The 16,544-nt window shown below is 39.6% G+C and overlaps 2 protein-coding genes across 4 annotated transcripts in view; one reads left to right on the top strand and one right to left on the bottom strand.

Annotated features, from left to right (window-relative positions):
- PACRG (parkin coregulated) overlaps window positions 1-6,685 on the bottom strand; it is a 215,198-nt gene extending 208,513 nt beyond the window's left edge. For 2 of the 3 annotated variants that reach the window (XM_077782077.1, XM_077782078.1), the window contains exon 1: window positions 6,266-6,587. In XM_077782077.1, coding sequence (XP_077638203.1) covers window positions 6,266-6,472 — 207 coding nt within the window. In that variant the 5' untranslated portion in view covers window positions 6,473-6,587. Of the gene's footprint in view, window positions 1-6,265; window positions 6,588-6,669 lie in introns of those variants that run through there. The other variant, XM_021544144.3, reaches the window with a different exon arrangement.
- A 406-nt stretch (window positions 6,686-7,091) lies between these two features.
- The window catches only part of PRKN (parkin RBR E3 ubiquitin protein ligase), a 681,559-nt gene continuing 672,106 nt past the window's right edge, over window positions 7,092-16,544 (top strand). Inside the window, exon 1 of the mRNA XM_021544140.2 lies at window positions 7,092-7,196. Within this exon, the coding sequence (XP_021399815.2) occupies window positions 7,190-7,196 (7 nt within the window). The 5' untranslated portion in view covers window positions 7,092-7,189. The remainder of the gene's footprint in view (window positions 7,197-16,544) is intronic.

Below are 16,544 nucleotides of genomic sequence, written 5' to 3'. Positions count from 1 at the left end.
CAAAGTATCAGTCATGAAAAGAAGGAAAAACTTCATTTCCATGGTACAGACTCCAGCACACTCTGCCTGTAAAGTTTGGGAACACAGCCACAGGAAGAGTCATACTGTGTTAGTGATCACCTAGGCCCTCACTTTAGGGAGTCACATTCAGATCCTTTTCTGTTTCCCCACTCCTTTTCCTAATGCACATGCCACTGAGCTACATCTCCTGTCTCCTTCACCCACTGAAAGCTTCCAGTGTTATTTAAGTTTTAGCAGTGACAAGAGGAGACTGTGAGACAAGGGACAGCATCCAGAAGCTGACAGCTACAGACATGGACAGCTGCACCAATTCCTTGAAGCATTCATTGCATACTTGGCAGCAGCCGTCCCTGCACACTTGCAGCAGACTACATAAGAAGAATTAGCTGCAGCTGAAATCATCTAATAGGCATGTGTTGCTGTTACCCAAGCACTGATGCAGGCTTACTCAGCTGTATTCAGGAAGCCAGTCTGAGGTTTATGATGTAGTTCACTATCATAACTGGAACAATATGGTGTTATATAGTTTTCTGAGGTCAGAAGGGAGGTGCATTTATTACCCCCTCCACATCTTCAGAAAAGCAGCAGATTTATTACAGCAAAAACCTTCAAATGCCTTTTTTCTTGTCCAAATAGGAAGTAAATTAGTCATCACTAATTTGTCTGACCTCAGCAGCAGCAAAGTCATGGAGTGACCACAAAAAACCATAATGTATAAGATGTAAAATCATGGCAAAATTCAGGTTTAAAATTACTCCAAGAAGTCTCCAATTCAATATCTTTCTCCAAGCATGGTTATGTCAAAACAGGTTGCTCAGGGCTTTTTTCCATGAATCTAGAAAATTTCCAAGAAGACTGCACAACTCTGGGAAACCTCATGTACTGCTTGACTATCCTCTTTGTGAAAAACCTTTTCATCATCATGAACACCTGATTTCAACACACACATCTTGCCCTCCCATCACTGGAGAGAACAGACTGGCTTTTTCTTCCTGACAGCTTTCTAACAGCTACTGGGTCACTAGGTCTGTTAAGACCTAATACCATGAGATATCCTGGTAGCTTTCTCTTTTCCAGGCTGAAATACATCTCCCCTCAGCCTCTCCTCCTTCAACATGAACTCTAGAACCCTGCCTTGATGGCTCCTCACTCAACTCACTTCTGGTGGCATCCTAGAACATTCCCACTCAACTGACAGGGAGAAGACTAAGACAAAGGCTGAAACCTACACAGAGTACAAGATTTTTCTTCCATTAAATTAGAGATACCAAGTTAAAAGAAAGAATATGCACATATGTGTTCATTTATTTGGAAACTGTTCTGGAGACTTAGTGCTGAGAAGGGCATATGGTAGATGCATTCTAACTCATCCCTTTCACATTTTCAATTGGTTGGCTCCAGAGGTGTACTCAGCTGCATGTAGGAAATGCTGACTTTAGATAATTCCCTACACAGCAAGTTGACAGCTTAAAATAATGTTTGGAGACTATTCTTATTAACTATAATTTAATAATTTATTCCAAATTCCTACATTTGCAGTAGAAAAATTTCTGAAACTGAAAAATGCTGTCTTCATGAAATAGAAGCTTTCTGAGGAAATTATGGTCTTAAGCATTAGTATTTTTTCTGTATATTGTGCTTTTACATTATACTATCAAAGAGGTCATTACAGTAAATATGAGCATAGAATTGGAAAGGAATCTAACCTTATGAGGGGAAATAAAAACCTCCTTGTGTTGAAGCTTTTCATGTTTGAACCTAATGCAACTGAAGTGCCTCATCAATCCAGTGGGATGACTGTGTACTGGCATAAAGGAGAAGGTACAAACAGGCAGCAGACATAGGCAGGGCTGTAGCAGTGACAACTTTTGTGAGCTTATACTGTTATCGAAGTGTATGTCATGTCTATTAAAATGCTATTAAATTAAAAAAAAACCAAACATGTTGAGCTGCTTTTAATCCAGGTTTAACCAGGGCCCCCGTTCAGTTTACTGCAAAGCCATACAAAAGTACATATTGCACAATGAATAAATGTTCAGGGATGAAAACACTACCTTTCAATTATGGTGCAAGTTTATGCTGCTGTAATTGCTTGTGTCATTAGCCTGCTAGAACTTGGTATCATACTGGTTTTAAATTAATTAAGACTGCAATATTTCCAAGAGGGTACATTCTCACACAAACAGTTTATGCAGACACTCTCCTGCTTCCCTTTGCAGCTGTTACAGCTGATCCAACTTACTCTATATTTACAAGAAAAAACAATATCAGTGCAAAAGGAGAGATGAAAGCATGCAGTCAGGACAGGGAGAAGGGCAAAACAGATGAACCTCGTTAAAGGAGAAGCCTTGCTTGCCTCAATCCCACAGACAGCAGTTCAACACTGTGAGCTTTAAAAGGTTGGAGTTTTTTCAGCACGAACAGTTCCCTGAGCAGCCAACATTGTACAAATGAGGACACAACAACAGGCAGCAGTACTAAACAGCCTGAGAGAGGAAGAAGATAGGACTGCCTTCCAGAGCACTGACAGTTTAAATTGTCTTGCAGTGCTCACTGAAGTGTACTCCTAGATTGTACACAACTGCTATTGTTAAACTGGAGAAGTTCCTCCAAGACAGATGTGCTACTTCTCAATATACCTCTATCAAAATACTCCTTTAACTTGACATCTATTTGCCCCAAAACACACTGATTCTTCCAATAAATTAGCTGTTATAATCAAAAGATACAACTTTCTTGTATTCTTTCCTATAGCCTCAAAATCAAATTAGAAACTTTGACTGCTACAAAGTAAATAACAAAATCAGTCTTGATTATGCAGTGGATAGATGAATATAAATATAATGACAAATCACAAATTTCGGAACATAAACAAATCACATCATGGTTAAAATTAAACTTTTTCTAGGAGTTATTTTCTAATGGTAAAGCGTAAGAAAGCTCTTCACAACACATTACTGAAAATGGCTTGAGAGAAGTGCTTAAAGTACAAAGATTGAGAACTCATTCCCACACATAGAGACTGCAGATTCCTAAATGTAGAACAGAAGAATGAAAATCCAGAGCTGCAATACAAATAACCATTTTTCTGCTTAAGAGCAATTACACTTTTTTAGGCGATGAAAGCTGTGCCCTATACAGAGCTAAGACTCTAAGGCTGAATAGCTGCTTTGGTTTTAGAAATACAGAAACGAAAATTTTTAGCATCCCTTCCTTTCTAAGATCATCTAGTAAATATTCTCATTCTATCCCTGTGGCCTGTTCCTGAAGGCAATTTCTGACTGATGTCATGGAACACATGAATGTAATAGTAATCTTATAAGAGTTGGGAGATAGATAAGAATTATCATTCTACTGTTTCCTTTAAGTACTAAAATGAATCCTGTCCTTGAAAAAGTGCTTTTACCACCAGCGCATTACAGAAAAGTGGGACACTAACACTTCATTCTCTTCTCTACAGTTGCAGAAAACAGGAAAATGTCATCTAGAAAGGATCAGAAATGAATTGAGATATATTCCTGCTGCTCACATTCATGTTCAGACACTTCTATATCGGCTAGTCTCTACATTAATTTTTAATTGTGTTCCTAGTTCTATATGCAGTACCTCTGAAGTAAGAGCACATAACATTCTTGATTTCACCGGAGGACAAAACAATAAAAATGTAAATGTTTCTTGTTATTATAGAAGACCTTTATTGAACCTTGCTTTTAATCTAAACTGATATATAAATTTACAGTTTTGGAGTAACTTAAACACTTTATTCAGTTCAGGAACATTTTTAGGTGAATATTTAAGCATTGTATTTCACTAAGCAAGTTTTTGATTTAGCAAGAGCTGAGAAAAGTCTTAAATACTGTATCTACTTAATTTCTGCACTTACTACTAACTACAAAAGCAGACTTTATTCAGGAACATTCAAGAAAAACAGCTTAGTAAAACACTCTTTGCCCAAGCAATGTAAAAGAATTCCGGAACATTTAGTATAATATTTACAGTCATATATGCATAAAGGTAATCTACGCTAAGAGTTTAAGACTAACTACATGCTTGCACTAAAGGCTATTAATCAATACCTCATTATTTGACCTGGAGATGCCAAACACGTTTAACCCTATGCCTTATCATGCTGTTAACAAAAAGAATTACCATGTCGTAACTAGATATTCCTGCTGTGCTTTCAACCCTTCAGTTAACTCCCAAGCCTTCCATGAGAACTTCATCAAAGATGTCAACCTCTGACAAGTGAGTACTTAATAAATCTAAAGCTCCATTCAAAAAGTAGTTGGAAAAGTAAAAAGAAACTCCCACTTCAGCATAGAGAGCGTGGCTATGAGATATTCCTTTTTTTGCACACTGGAAGTTATTCTGGTGGCTGCCTGACCACAGATGGAGCTCTTGCAAAACATAGCCCTGGCACTATGAATCTCCCAAGACCACTAAGAATTTCAGAGCTTCCAACCCAGTTATGAGTAGAACATGTGCAGCAGGTCATAATACTGTAAACCCGAGCTCTGACAGGCTGGGAGGGCAAGCGAGGGGACAGATGAGCAGGGCAGAAATGAAACAGGCTGCTCAGAGAGGTCAGGCAATCCCTGATGTCACAGTTTAGCTAGGAAAACCCTCACTGACCTGATCTGGATACTGGTGACAGGCCCACTTCAAGTAGAAAGTTGGCTTAGATGATTTCCAGATGTCCATGCCAAAGAAAATAATTTCTGTTATTCTGTGAGTAGCTGCAAAGGCAGCAGATTTACTTGTAGGCAGTTCCTTAACAACAGTATCACATGATTTAATGGTCTGTTCATGTTTAGGAAGTCATAAAGGCAGCCATAAAAATTAATACTCTATAAATATTTAAAAGGAAACCTGAATTCTGATTAAACTCATAGTTAGTTATGTTCACAAGTCACAGCTCCTTTTTATAAATTAAATATGTGCTTCTCAAACTCAACTGAAACTGCTGATTCTTCTAGACAAAATAGTCTTTTACATATCTAGGTGTAAACAACCACATGCAAATATCCATTACTTGAATTTTCTCTGGAGAACAGGAAACATATTTTAAAAATTAATCCTAAAGGTTGCTGAAGTATTATAGTTCATTCCATGCATCTCTACAATAAAAATAAACAAACCAAACAATCTTTAAAACAAAGAGATTATTTGGCTGTATTCACCTTGTGTTTTTCCAAGTAAGGTGAAATATGTTGCAGTTTTACTAAATAGGAGAAAGTTTTTCAGGTATACAACTTTTACTCTATTTAAAATTTCTTTAAAGACATACTTGTTTGGCTTTTTAAGAGGATGTTCTTGCTAACTTCTTCTTGATAACATAACATCTTGATAACAAGATCAGAGAGACTGCTCCAGGAAGACCACTTCAGCAAAACAAAGGGAAATAATGTATTTCATAACAGCTGTCAGAACACTCTATAGATTTAAAAAAACCCTTGAGGACTCAAGCCTTTGCTAACACCTTGAACTGTGTCCAAATGAAGAATACAATTCAGGAGCTTAGGCAGAGATGTATGGTAATATTACCTCATCCACTCACATGTTGAATATTTGTACTCTGTACTAGTTAAAGCTTTTAACTCCTAAATTCTGATAAAGGTAGATAAATAAAACAGTATAAAGAGATTTGAAGGGCCTTTATACTACTATTTTAACTCCCAAGCCTCCAAGTTCATTAGAAATTGTGACTGCTACTTGTTGGATCAATTTCTCTGTCTTTGAACTACAAGTTGGAGAACTAATGTTTGTTTGTTTAGTATTCTCCTAGATGGTGTAGAAGTTATTTTCCAAGCTTATTTAAAAAAATCTATTAATCTATTTTCCAGATCTATGTGACATTCATATCAGTTTTATATACCATGCCAGTGTATGAAAACTTTTGAGAAATACTGCACTACTGGACAGCATTTTGCTAAGTGGGAGGCAGGAAGCTTCACGCACAATTCCATAGGCTGGCAGTTTAACAGGATGTGCACTGCCAATACAAAACCATAGAAAAAAAAAAAAAAAAGAAGTAACACCAAAATAAAGCACTTGGTGAAAGTATCGCAACTTGCAGCAATACTCCTGCAAAGTCCGAGGGTAATTTCAGCAACCAGCAAACTCCAGATAAAGTATTAGAAACTTGCACACCTTCCTGCCACGCTATATCCACAGCTCTAACTTGCTATGCTTCTTGGACAAGTTCAGTTAATTAGTATCACCACTATGCTTGCAGCAAACATACCACGCTGTTTTTCATCATGGCTCTAATACTGAAACCCTCGCAGGCCTGCTGCTTGTCCTGCTGCTTGTCCTTCTTCTCCTGCTGCTGGGGCCGCCTGTCACCGGCCAATTTTGAGGGGCCCGGGCGCCCCTCCTCCATTACAATCTCCCCACCGGCGCCCACGGCGGACCAGATGCAAGTTACGGACTGGAAAAAACAAGCGACCATCAGCGTCCCGTGTCCAGCGAGTTAGAGCAGGCATTAGGTCCAGCTTCTCTCCCTCCGCAACCAGCGGCAGCCTCACACACCCGTCCCGCGCCTTCCCTACTCCTCACAGACCCCTTTTGCCTGCCCCTCTTCCCCAGTCCCCTTCTGCATCATCCCCGCTCGTCCCCCGCACCCCGCCGTGTCCAGCCCTTCGCCACCTGATGTCCTTGTCCCCCGGGGGTCTCGCCCCCGCCCTCCCGCCCGCCGCGGTGTCCCCGCCGGCTCCGGCCCTGCCGAGCTCCGTCGGCACCTGCCACCACGCGACCGTTGCCAGGCAACGCGTCAACAACCCTGAGGGAAGCGGGAGGGGAATCACAAATAGCCCCGTCGGCACCGCCCGGTCCCGGACAGCTGTACCTACCCCCGGTGCACCGCACACCGGGGCGGCGGACAGCAATTAACGAGAAAGTCATTAGCGGTGTGTGGCGGAAACGTGAGGCGATAACGTGAGAAGAGCGTGTGCGGGTGTGAGCTGCCCAGGAACTACGCTACCCAGAGAGCCCAGCGCGTGCCTCCACCTCCGCCACCGAGGCGCATGCGCGTTCAGGGCCGGCCCAACACGCCCGCAGCGGCGCGACCCCCCCAGGGCGGCGAAAGGGGCAGCGCGGAGCGGTGGGTGCGGCCGGCACGTGCGCGCACGCCTCGCCCCTCTCCGCGCGCGGGGCCGCCGCCGCCGCCATGATCGGTGAGTGAGCGCGTCAGGGAGCGGGGCGCGCCCGGATGCGGTTCCGCCCTTTCCTCCCCGCCCCTTCCCTTCCGCCCTCCTCGCCGGCGCTGCCGCGGCCGCTGCTGTTGGCGCCGCTGCTCTTGTTGCCTCTGCTGTCGCTTCTGCGGCCCTGGGAGCGGCGGGGGCTGTCCCGGCCCCCTTCGCTTCCCCTCGGTCCCCGCGCGCCTCGCCCGGTGTCTCGGCAGGGCGGGGCAGCTCGCACTCGCGGCGGGGCGGGCTGGGGCCGCCCGCGCTCCTGGCCCGCTGCTTAAACCGCGGCGGGGCAAAGCCCTCCTCTGTTACCCCCGGGGGAGGGGGGGAAAGGTCTGGCCAGTTCTTGTGACTGAGCTCATTTTTAGAGCTCTTTTATTCCTTTTCGGTATATCGATTGTAAGTGCTTCTCGGCAAGGTTTGTGCGATCTGCGAACGTTTTTTGGCCTTGCCAGCATATATACTTGTTATTAATCCGGCGTGGTACCTGGTGGCGACCTGGAAAAGAAGAAACTTTCAACACCTCACGGTGTTGGGAGTGTGACCCTTTGGACCTTGAGTTGATTTCTGTACCCATCCAATGCTGGTGTGAAGCGTGACTTGGTTGTTTCAGCAGTGGGTTTTCTTCACTTCCTTGAAAGATTAATCCATACCTGGGAAAGTTCGAAATTGCAGGATCTGTTTTGTAGCGTTCCTATTTATTATGCATTTCATCTTTGATTTTCTCAGTTTTGAGAATTATTTAAAGTAAAACCTATAAAAGGTAGTGGATTGCACACACGCATTTTAGCAACTCCTTGCTGTTCTCAGGCTTGCTGTTTCGTCAGCATTGGTGTCATGGTTGCTGTCTACTTAAGATCTGATCAAATTGAAAACTCCGCATTTTGTTGTGAAAATGTTTATTGTTTTTAAATGGAACGTCTCAGAAGTTTCCAAGAATGCTTTGGGTCTTCTTAGCAGTGAAAATATGATTGCATGTGTATAGCTAATGTTCTTTCACCTTTGCTAAAACTAAAAAGAATGTTGTCCAGTATTTTCACTCTGTATACATATTAATGCAAATGATCCCTTCCTAATTGTGGAATTTTTCTTACTGGACTTTGTCATTTGAGCTACTTTTTTCTTATGTAGTAGAGAACATTTTAAATTGAAGGCTTGCCTTAAGGAAAGCACAGAGGGTCAGGTATCCCAGTGTTTTTATTTTGCAATGTTATCTGCTGATCTGATGTATCGCTGTAGTATATAAAATACATGTGTTTGCAGAACTGCAGTGTGTGTTTGTTTTTTCAATGCTTCAGAAAAGTAAGTTGAGTGTACCTAAGGGACTGCCCATGTGGTTACAGAGCTGATGCCTCTAGCTTCACACTGAAATCTAAATATTTACTTACTGCTCATGAATATAAATGTTCTGTGACTGAGGAATGATAATTTTATTTTCACTGTGGCAGATGGAAACGTTTGTGAATATTGATTATGAAATGTACAGACCAATTAGTTGCATATTTAAAAACACAGCTTTACATGAGTTGCAACCTGCCCTGGTTTAACCCCAGCTGGCAACTAAGAAGCACACAGCCACTGGCTCATCCCCTCCTCCCCTGCCTTGCAGGGTGTGGAGGAGAATTTCAGGTAAAATAAGAACAGTTTAATAATTGAATCAGAGTAATAAAAATACTGATAATGCTAATGATTATGATAATAGTAATGAAAAAGAGAGAGAAGAAGAAAACTGGAGGAAAAAGGGATGCAGAATAAAATTGTACGCTGGCCACTGACCAATGCCCAGCCCATCCTCAGACCAGCTCCCACCAATTTATCTCTTGGTGTGGAATGTCCCTGTGGCTAGTTTGAGTCAGCTGTCTCCTGGCCACACTCTCCCAGTTTCTTATGCACCTCCTCACTGACAGAGCATGGAAAACTGAAAAGTCCTTGATTCAGGCTAAGCACTATTTAGCAACAACTGAAACACCAGTGTGTTACCAACATTATTCTCAAACTAAATTCAAGATGCATCATGTTACCAGCTTCTAAGTCAAATTAACTCTATCCCAGCCTCCCCACACCCCAAAAACCATGTCACCCTCCCCCACTCACCCCCAAAAAAAGAATTATCTTCAAAGTATGTGATGTGGAGACCTGGTCCAGTATCCTGCTTTGAGACTTTCTGAAAACTCCTCTAAACATTTGGAAGCTGGGAATGCCATAGCAAAAATTGGGGGTAGGAATGCAAGGGTGAGAAAATAATCTGCCCATTTTTTTAACTTGAGTATTTAAAAGAATTTTCCTATAAAATACATAGTATATTTTTCAAAATGTTTCACAGTTTCATATCTCTAGAAATGTCTTACATCCTCATAATTTGATACCATAATATACACATGATAATTCCTTTAACTGATTTTTTATTTTCTATCTTTCTTTTTTCTCTTCATATCTCACAGACCAGGTCATGTAGACTTATGCACATTCAGGTTCCCTAAAGTGTAATTTGAATCCGGACTGAGCTAGTTAAGTGACATAGCTTGCATTACCTCTACTTAGGGGCTTGGTAGGTCTGGGGAGTTTTTTTGAGGTGGGGTTTTAAAGCTTGTTCTTTATTTTATTTATTTGCTTACCATTGGATCAGCTAAAACCTGTTGTTAGTGGAATGGAAGTGGCAATCTGCAGTTGGATTGGCTGATCTATTTCTTAGTCAACAGCCCTGGCAATAATGTCACATTCTTGAACACCTGTTCTGGGGGGAAAAATAAAAAAATAAAACTGATTTTGAAGGAAGATGCTGGGACAGCTTTGTGAAATTTTTTCAGAAAATCTCTCTCAAAGAGCAAAAATGCCAGGAGAAGGCCCTAAACTGTTTTAAAAATGTAGAAGGTCGACTCTATATAGTTAACAGTGGCAGTTCAGCATTTCTGTGGCGAATGGAAGATGAAGGTGGTAATAACGACAGGTTGCGAAGGGCTTTGACAGTGAAATATGATTCATCCAGCAGTAATCAAGTTAAGTGATAATGGGAGCCTAGGTGAAAGTTTTAGCTATCTGGATGACCGATCATTCCTCTGTGTTGCAACCTTTTTCAGTGTTTGGTAATATACTTTCTGCATAAATATTTCTCATTAGTATGAAAATAACCTTGAAGAAGGAAAATAAGACTAAAACCTTTCAGAATTTCCCTGAATATATTTATATACATGGTACTATTATAATAATGGTACTAGTGTAGCAACCAAAAGAAAAGTAGTTTAGTTTTTCTACTTAGATATTTTGATTTCATACTGCAGTTTTGGTATGCAAGATGTCTTTTTGTATTTTCTGAAATTTTCTTCTTTTGTTGGCATTTTGGTGTTCTAATGCTATGGATAGTTCAACTACAAGACTGGAGTTACAAGCTCCAGTTGTAGTTCACAAACATGTGGAATAATCTGGCTGGTAGTTTGATTAAACAAAACCTAAGCCTTGGAATATCAAAGGCTACTTGCATTTCAAATACATGACCTGTTTTGCTCAGTTTGTTTTGAGTCTTTTTCCCTTCTGCCACTGTATTGGACTGCATGTACAGAATTGAACCATGAAACACTTTGTGTTTTACTGGAATTACATATTAACTATTATTTTCCTACAAAATGCTTTATTGTTACTCTGTCAGCAAGGTGTTATAAAGTTAGTGTCATTTGAAGTAGGATATCTTCAAAAGATAGCTTAGTTTTGCTAGATACACATAAACATGCTGTATTTTGTTTCCATTAAGGGAGATGAGAAGTTTTGCTTGAATTTCTTTTTGAAAGACAGGGTGAGAAAGAGTGGGGCATGTCTTTTTGCTTTTTTTGGTATTTTTGGTTGATTTTTTTTTAAATGACTGCAAAATAACAGTATTATAATATCATGTCACTGGAGACTAAGGAGGGGTTAAGGATATTCTGATGCAGTGTTTCGAGTTTTTCAGATAGGGCCCTAAAGAAAATTGATCTGGCAATTTCTTTAAATTATGGCCCATACTTACTTGTAGGCAATATGTAAATAGAGTATCCATTGCCCAGTGCTGTGATCTAGCCTATCTGTGTGATGAGAGAATAAAGTTGAGTTTCAAATTCCACTTACTTTGAGAAACATCTAGGAAAAGGTCTTTGCTAACAAAATATGGAAATTGAAAAACATATTTTGGAAAGCATAACAACAAACTACTGCTTAAGAGTCCTTGCCAAAGTAAACAATGTATTTTCTAGATATGTTTAAAGCTGAAGACATATTTTATTCTATTGTGGTAGAGTAGTTTTCTTAACTGGAAACACCTGTATCCCCATTTACTGAAATAAGTTAGTTGGCCTACTGTGGAAAATAGCAGGCTCCAGCACGGTGTAGATGAATGGAGGCAGAGATCATTGAAGTTTGCTCTTGGGGAAAGAGGTTTATTAGGGGTGCAGAAGGTTCTGCCTCATGCTCCCAGGCACAGCACGTGGCCGAGCCTGAGAGGGTGGGGAGGGGAGAGACAGAAGGATGCTCAAGGAGAGGGGAAGCTCCAAGAGAGGGGAGGAGGTTCCAAGAGGGGAGGAAGTTCCAAGAGACCGCGCGGCCCCTCAAAGCCTCCTTATCAAGGGGCTCCGAGGTGGGTTGGGATGAGGCATATCCAACGGGGTTGCATATACTAATGTTTTAGGGGAGGGTACAGAGGTGCGGGGTGAACCATACATCTTTTGGGGGGTGGGATGGAACAGTCCATTTCACCCCAGGATCCATCCAAAGGCAGGGGCATTGTCCGGCTAGCTGGGAGAACTGTTCTCATCGCAATGTATTATTTATGAACAATTATGTTTATCTATCATCTGCAACAACCTACAACACCCTGTACCATGGAACCCTCAGTTATATAAACGGTCAGGCCACAGAAGCAAATGATATCGAGAATGGTGCAGATTTTCCAAATTACTATATTTAGGAAAAGCCCAAGGGAGAATAAAACCATTAGTAGGAAAGTTTGTTGCTTTGCCAGACAGGTTTATGTAAAATAGATAAATTAATTACTTTCAGTCAATTGTTGTTGTTGCTATGTACTGTATATAAGTATTGTTGGACTTCGAATCAACTTGTAACACAGAATGCAGCCAGTATGAAGTTTTTCCATTAAAAGAAGAAAAAACAGTAAGTAAGAAATGGGCACTATATAGCCAGAATTCACAGAAAGCCACTAGAGACTGGTTTGGAGGTAATTCATTGGCAAGCTTTAGTTATATAATTGTCAGTTATTTCACAACCTGATTTCTTCCTTCTTGAACTACAGTGTGGGTAGGGCATCTTGCAAACGTTTGTGCTTTATGAGGACTTCTAATCAAGTAACTAAATTTTAATATGGTAAATTATGTTCTTTAAAATCTACAATATTTTTACAATTTTTCAGTTTCCAAATGTTGTAGTTCAGGCCTTTTCCAGTCCTTCTGTATTTTGATCAGTGCTAAAGAAGTGGAACAATGGGTGACTTTACAAAGTAAGGATAAAAATCCAACCAGTTTATCTGATGTAGAAAAATGCATCAGTACCCTTTTGCCTGTTGCGTCTGGACAAGATGGAGAAGGAATTATTGTGTACTTTTTAAAGCAGACTGAAACTTGACTGATGGTACTAAACTGGCTTTTAAGCAGTAGCTCTTGTGTTGAATCACTTTTCTTAATCAGTCTGTTCATATCTACATTAGTGTTGTTAAAGCTGTAACAGGAAAAGTTGGAGCATCAAAGTTGTTTCTTGAGGCATGTGGAACTAACTGAAATGTTTGCCATGATATTACAAATTCTCTTAAAATGACAAGAGACAAAGAATCATTTCAGTTCTCCAGCTATCACTCAAATATTAAATTTGATTATAGCAATCTTAAGGGTAGAAATTAATGAAGAAATAATCATGAAGCTGTCTTATCTCATGCCCTTAAGCAATTTGTACAGTAGTACCTGGTATTGGTGCCGGTAAACATGCATCTTTTCTTGAACAAGGCAGTCTTATTAATGGTTTCTCATGAATTCAGACAAAAGATTGCATAAATAACTTGGCACAATTATGGTGTGTGAGAACCCCGGCCTTATTCTGGGGTCCCATTTGGCAGTGAAATTCCTCCTCCAACCCGTGCTTCCAAAGAAAAACTCCGCAGGCTCTTGTTTTTCGGTCTCAAGGCAGTTTATTGCTAATTATCTAAAAGATTGTTTTCTCGGCTTGCGGCTCCTTGGTCAGCGGCCTGGGCAGAGGCACACACATACACTGACATCCTCCCTGTCTGCTGCTTTCTTCTTCTCCCTCCCCGCCCAGGGCTGCTTCTATCTTTTATAAGATATATTACGTATTACATATTTATAGTTTTCCCCCAATACCTACTACCTATATTACAAAGTGCTTTTCTACTCTAAACCAATCTGTGAGTGCCAACATCACCAAGAACATGGAGGCAAGGAAGAAGAAGGAGGAAGAACAGGGTCAGCCCACTTTCCTCCATCTTAGAACTTCTGACCCCCATGTACAAAGTAAAAGCCCCCCTGTACATGTGCTAAAACCCCCCTGTACAATACTAAAAAAATATGCCCTCTGTTTTGTAACTACTTTTACTATATTATCTAACATTTTGTGACTGCTTGTTCCACCTTCAAAGTTGGTAACTCATTCCATGGCTCAAACTCAAAATCACAGCTGTTTCCAGCCACCTGTCAGGGTCTAAAATGCTTCTGACCAAGGCCTGGAACCTCTAAAAATGTCTGAGAGACATTTTGAGTTCCGACAATGGTGCATTAAGTACATGTGGTAGCTTTATGTGGTGTCTTTTTTAGAGTGGCTACATGCCTATAATGAATAAGCCACAAAATCATCAGCAATTTCTTCTCTATATATCACAATGCCTTCCAAAACAGTGACATCATAAATTATGTGCTTCAGAGAAATGAACTCTGCTAACTGTATTCCTGTGGTTTTTATTTCTAAGTATTTTTTTTTTTTTTAATGGCAGAAGCTCACTCTTGGACCTCAGAACTATTTGAGGCTGTCTACAGAATATAACAACTCTATTCATGCTAGTAATTTCAATGATGGAAATTTTAAAACTCTGACTCTAAAACTGTTCAAAAGCTTTCATGCCTTCTGATGACCTCTGAATTTATATTATATTATGTCAGTATTCTTCTCCATTTACTATGAAAGAGAGGAAACAATGACATAGACATACCTAAAAAGTATGATGGGTTATTGCCCATAAAATATGTCCAAAATAAATTGTCTGGATCCTGCAGTTTTTACCATACTTGGCTGTATTCCTGTTCCAATTGTTGAGGAAGACTTGATTTTCTGTCCTTGGCTGGTTTGAGATAAGTTGAAGTGATGAAAGGAAGGTGGTTGCTAAATTAACATTTTCAACAAGTGCCATGCTATTAATGTCTTCCCTTTTTAACCTTTGGAAATTTTGGAAATCTGACCTATGGGATTGTGTGTTTATTTTCTGAATATGTCAAAAGTTCTTTCGTTATTTGTCCCTATAGCATAGATCTGTTGGTAAGAAATCAAGAAAAATATTGTTTGTGCTTGTTTTATTCCATGGGTTCTTTTGACATTCCCTTATGATGTGGGGCATAGGTTTTTTTTACCTCAAAGCTCTAAGCCTAGACCTCTCAGCCAAGAAAAGAAAAAAGTAAAACATTAAGAAGTTGATTTATTGTTTGAGAATTTCAGAAGCTGATCATGATGAAGGAAGATCCTAATTGAGGAAAGAGCTTGTCATTACATAGCAGTTTAAAGGACAGCAAGGTTATAATGTATTAATGTGTGAAAGTACAGCTTTTTAGAGAACAGTTGCAATCAAAAGGTGTTGGTTGTGCTGTTTTTAGTGAAGGTGGTATGAACAATGCATTTGTTGCCACAAAAGCTGGACATCCTCCTTTGCTTTAGTTTATCTGCTGAGAATGGAGTTTTGTGTATTATGTAAAAGTAGGGTTGTGCACTAAGCTTGCTGTTGATGACATAGAAGGGCACTGAAGCAAATTCATTTGCATTTGTACATTGTTTATGACACGTAAAAACACAAACAAAAAAAGCAAAATTGACTTTCCAATAACAAAAATCTTCTTGCTTTGTTCACCACTGTTGTGATGATCAGTGTAAATATTGCTTTACTAAAATTAAAGCTTTTCTATATTATGATGTAATTCCCCTACTTTTTATTTGTTTGGTGGGGTTTTTTTTCCCCAGTGTCTTCCTGTCTGTGGTGCTGTTTTCTATATCTTTTGTTTAGCATTTCTAAATGTCTTAGCTCAGTGGTGAATTTCCCCTCTTAGTTCATTAATTCATTTTTTTTAAAATTTTATTAAATTTAGCCAATAGAAATGTCTTGTGTCAGATCTAATACTTCAGCTTTAATAACTTGCAGTGTATGGAGCTAAGGATATTTAGCTAAATTCACAAGAGAAAGCATCACAAGAATACTGAGATGCCTGGGCTTTTTTAGACCCATTGTGAGCGCCATTTCTCTAGAACATCCTTTCCATCAGCAGAAACATTTAGGCCTTCAAAGTTCAAGGAATGGTGTTCAGCTGCTTTTTGTTATAATAATTTTACATGTGTATTTTCATTTCATTAAGTGTGCCAATCCAGTAGCATTTTGGTAATATGCTTTGATGCCATGGAAAAATTATTTTCCATTTTCTTCATTGGTATTAAACTAAAGGATTGTGCATGATGGAAACAAAAGTGCTTCATATTGGACATAATATTAAATCTCTGGCATATGGTTCTCCTTTCTTTTTTTTTTTTTTTTTTTTTTTTGATGAGCTGAAATATTTTTGGTACATTTATGTTTACATTTTTTCCCTTTTCTGATATAGTGTCCTCTGTGGAATACTCTCAGTGGAAACATATGTTCAGAACTTCAAAGTAATTATGCTATTACTAAAAGCTTCATAATTAGATTACTGAAACTAAATGTTAAAAAAAATTGATTTTCTTTTATCCAGTCATATTAATTTCATTCCAGTCTGCTTTCTGGGTGATTGAAGAAACATGGTAGGACAAAGTCAAAGCATAAGTAGAATTTCTTAAGTCTAGGATAGACCAGTTCCTGAAGAAGAAAAGAGAGCTTAGAGTAATGTTTAATCTGAGAGTAAGATTTAAAAAAAAAAAAAAAAACCAAACCAAAAAAACCCACAAACATATATTGCCATTTTAACAGTAAATTTTTAGTGGTAGGTACCTCTACTTGGCAAACTGGATTGGGGTAATTGAAGCATGAGCTTGTCTCTATGATAACTGACCCTGTTTCTCAGAAGTAATGGGTCCAGTTTGTGTCTAAGATACTTTGTTTACAAATATTGCCCTTATTGCCTG

This window comes from Lonchura striata, chromosome 3 (genome assembly GCF_046129695.1).
Source record: "Lonchura striata isolate bLonStr1 chromosome 3, bLonStr1.mat, whole genome shotgun sequence".
In the NCBI taxonomy this organism is placed as follows: domain Eukaryota; kingdom Metazoa; phylum Chordata; class Aves; order Passeriformes; family Estrildidae; genus Lonchura; species Lonchura striata.
This window is presented reverse-complemented; position numbering and strand designations above follow the sequence as displayed.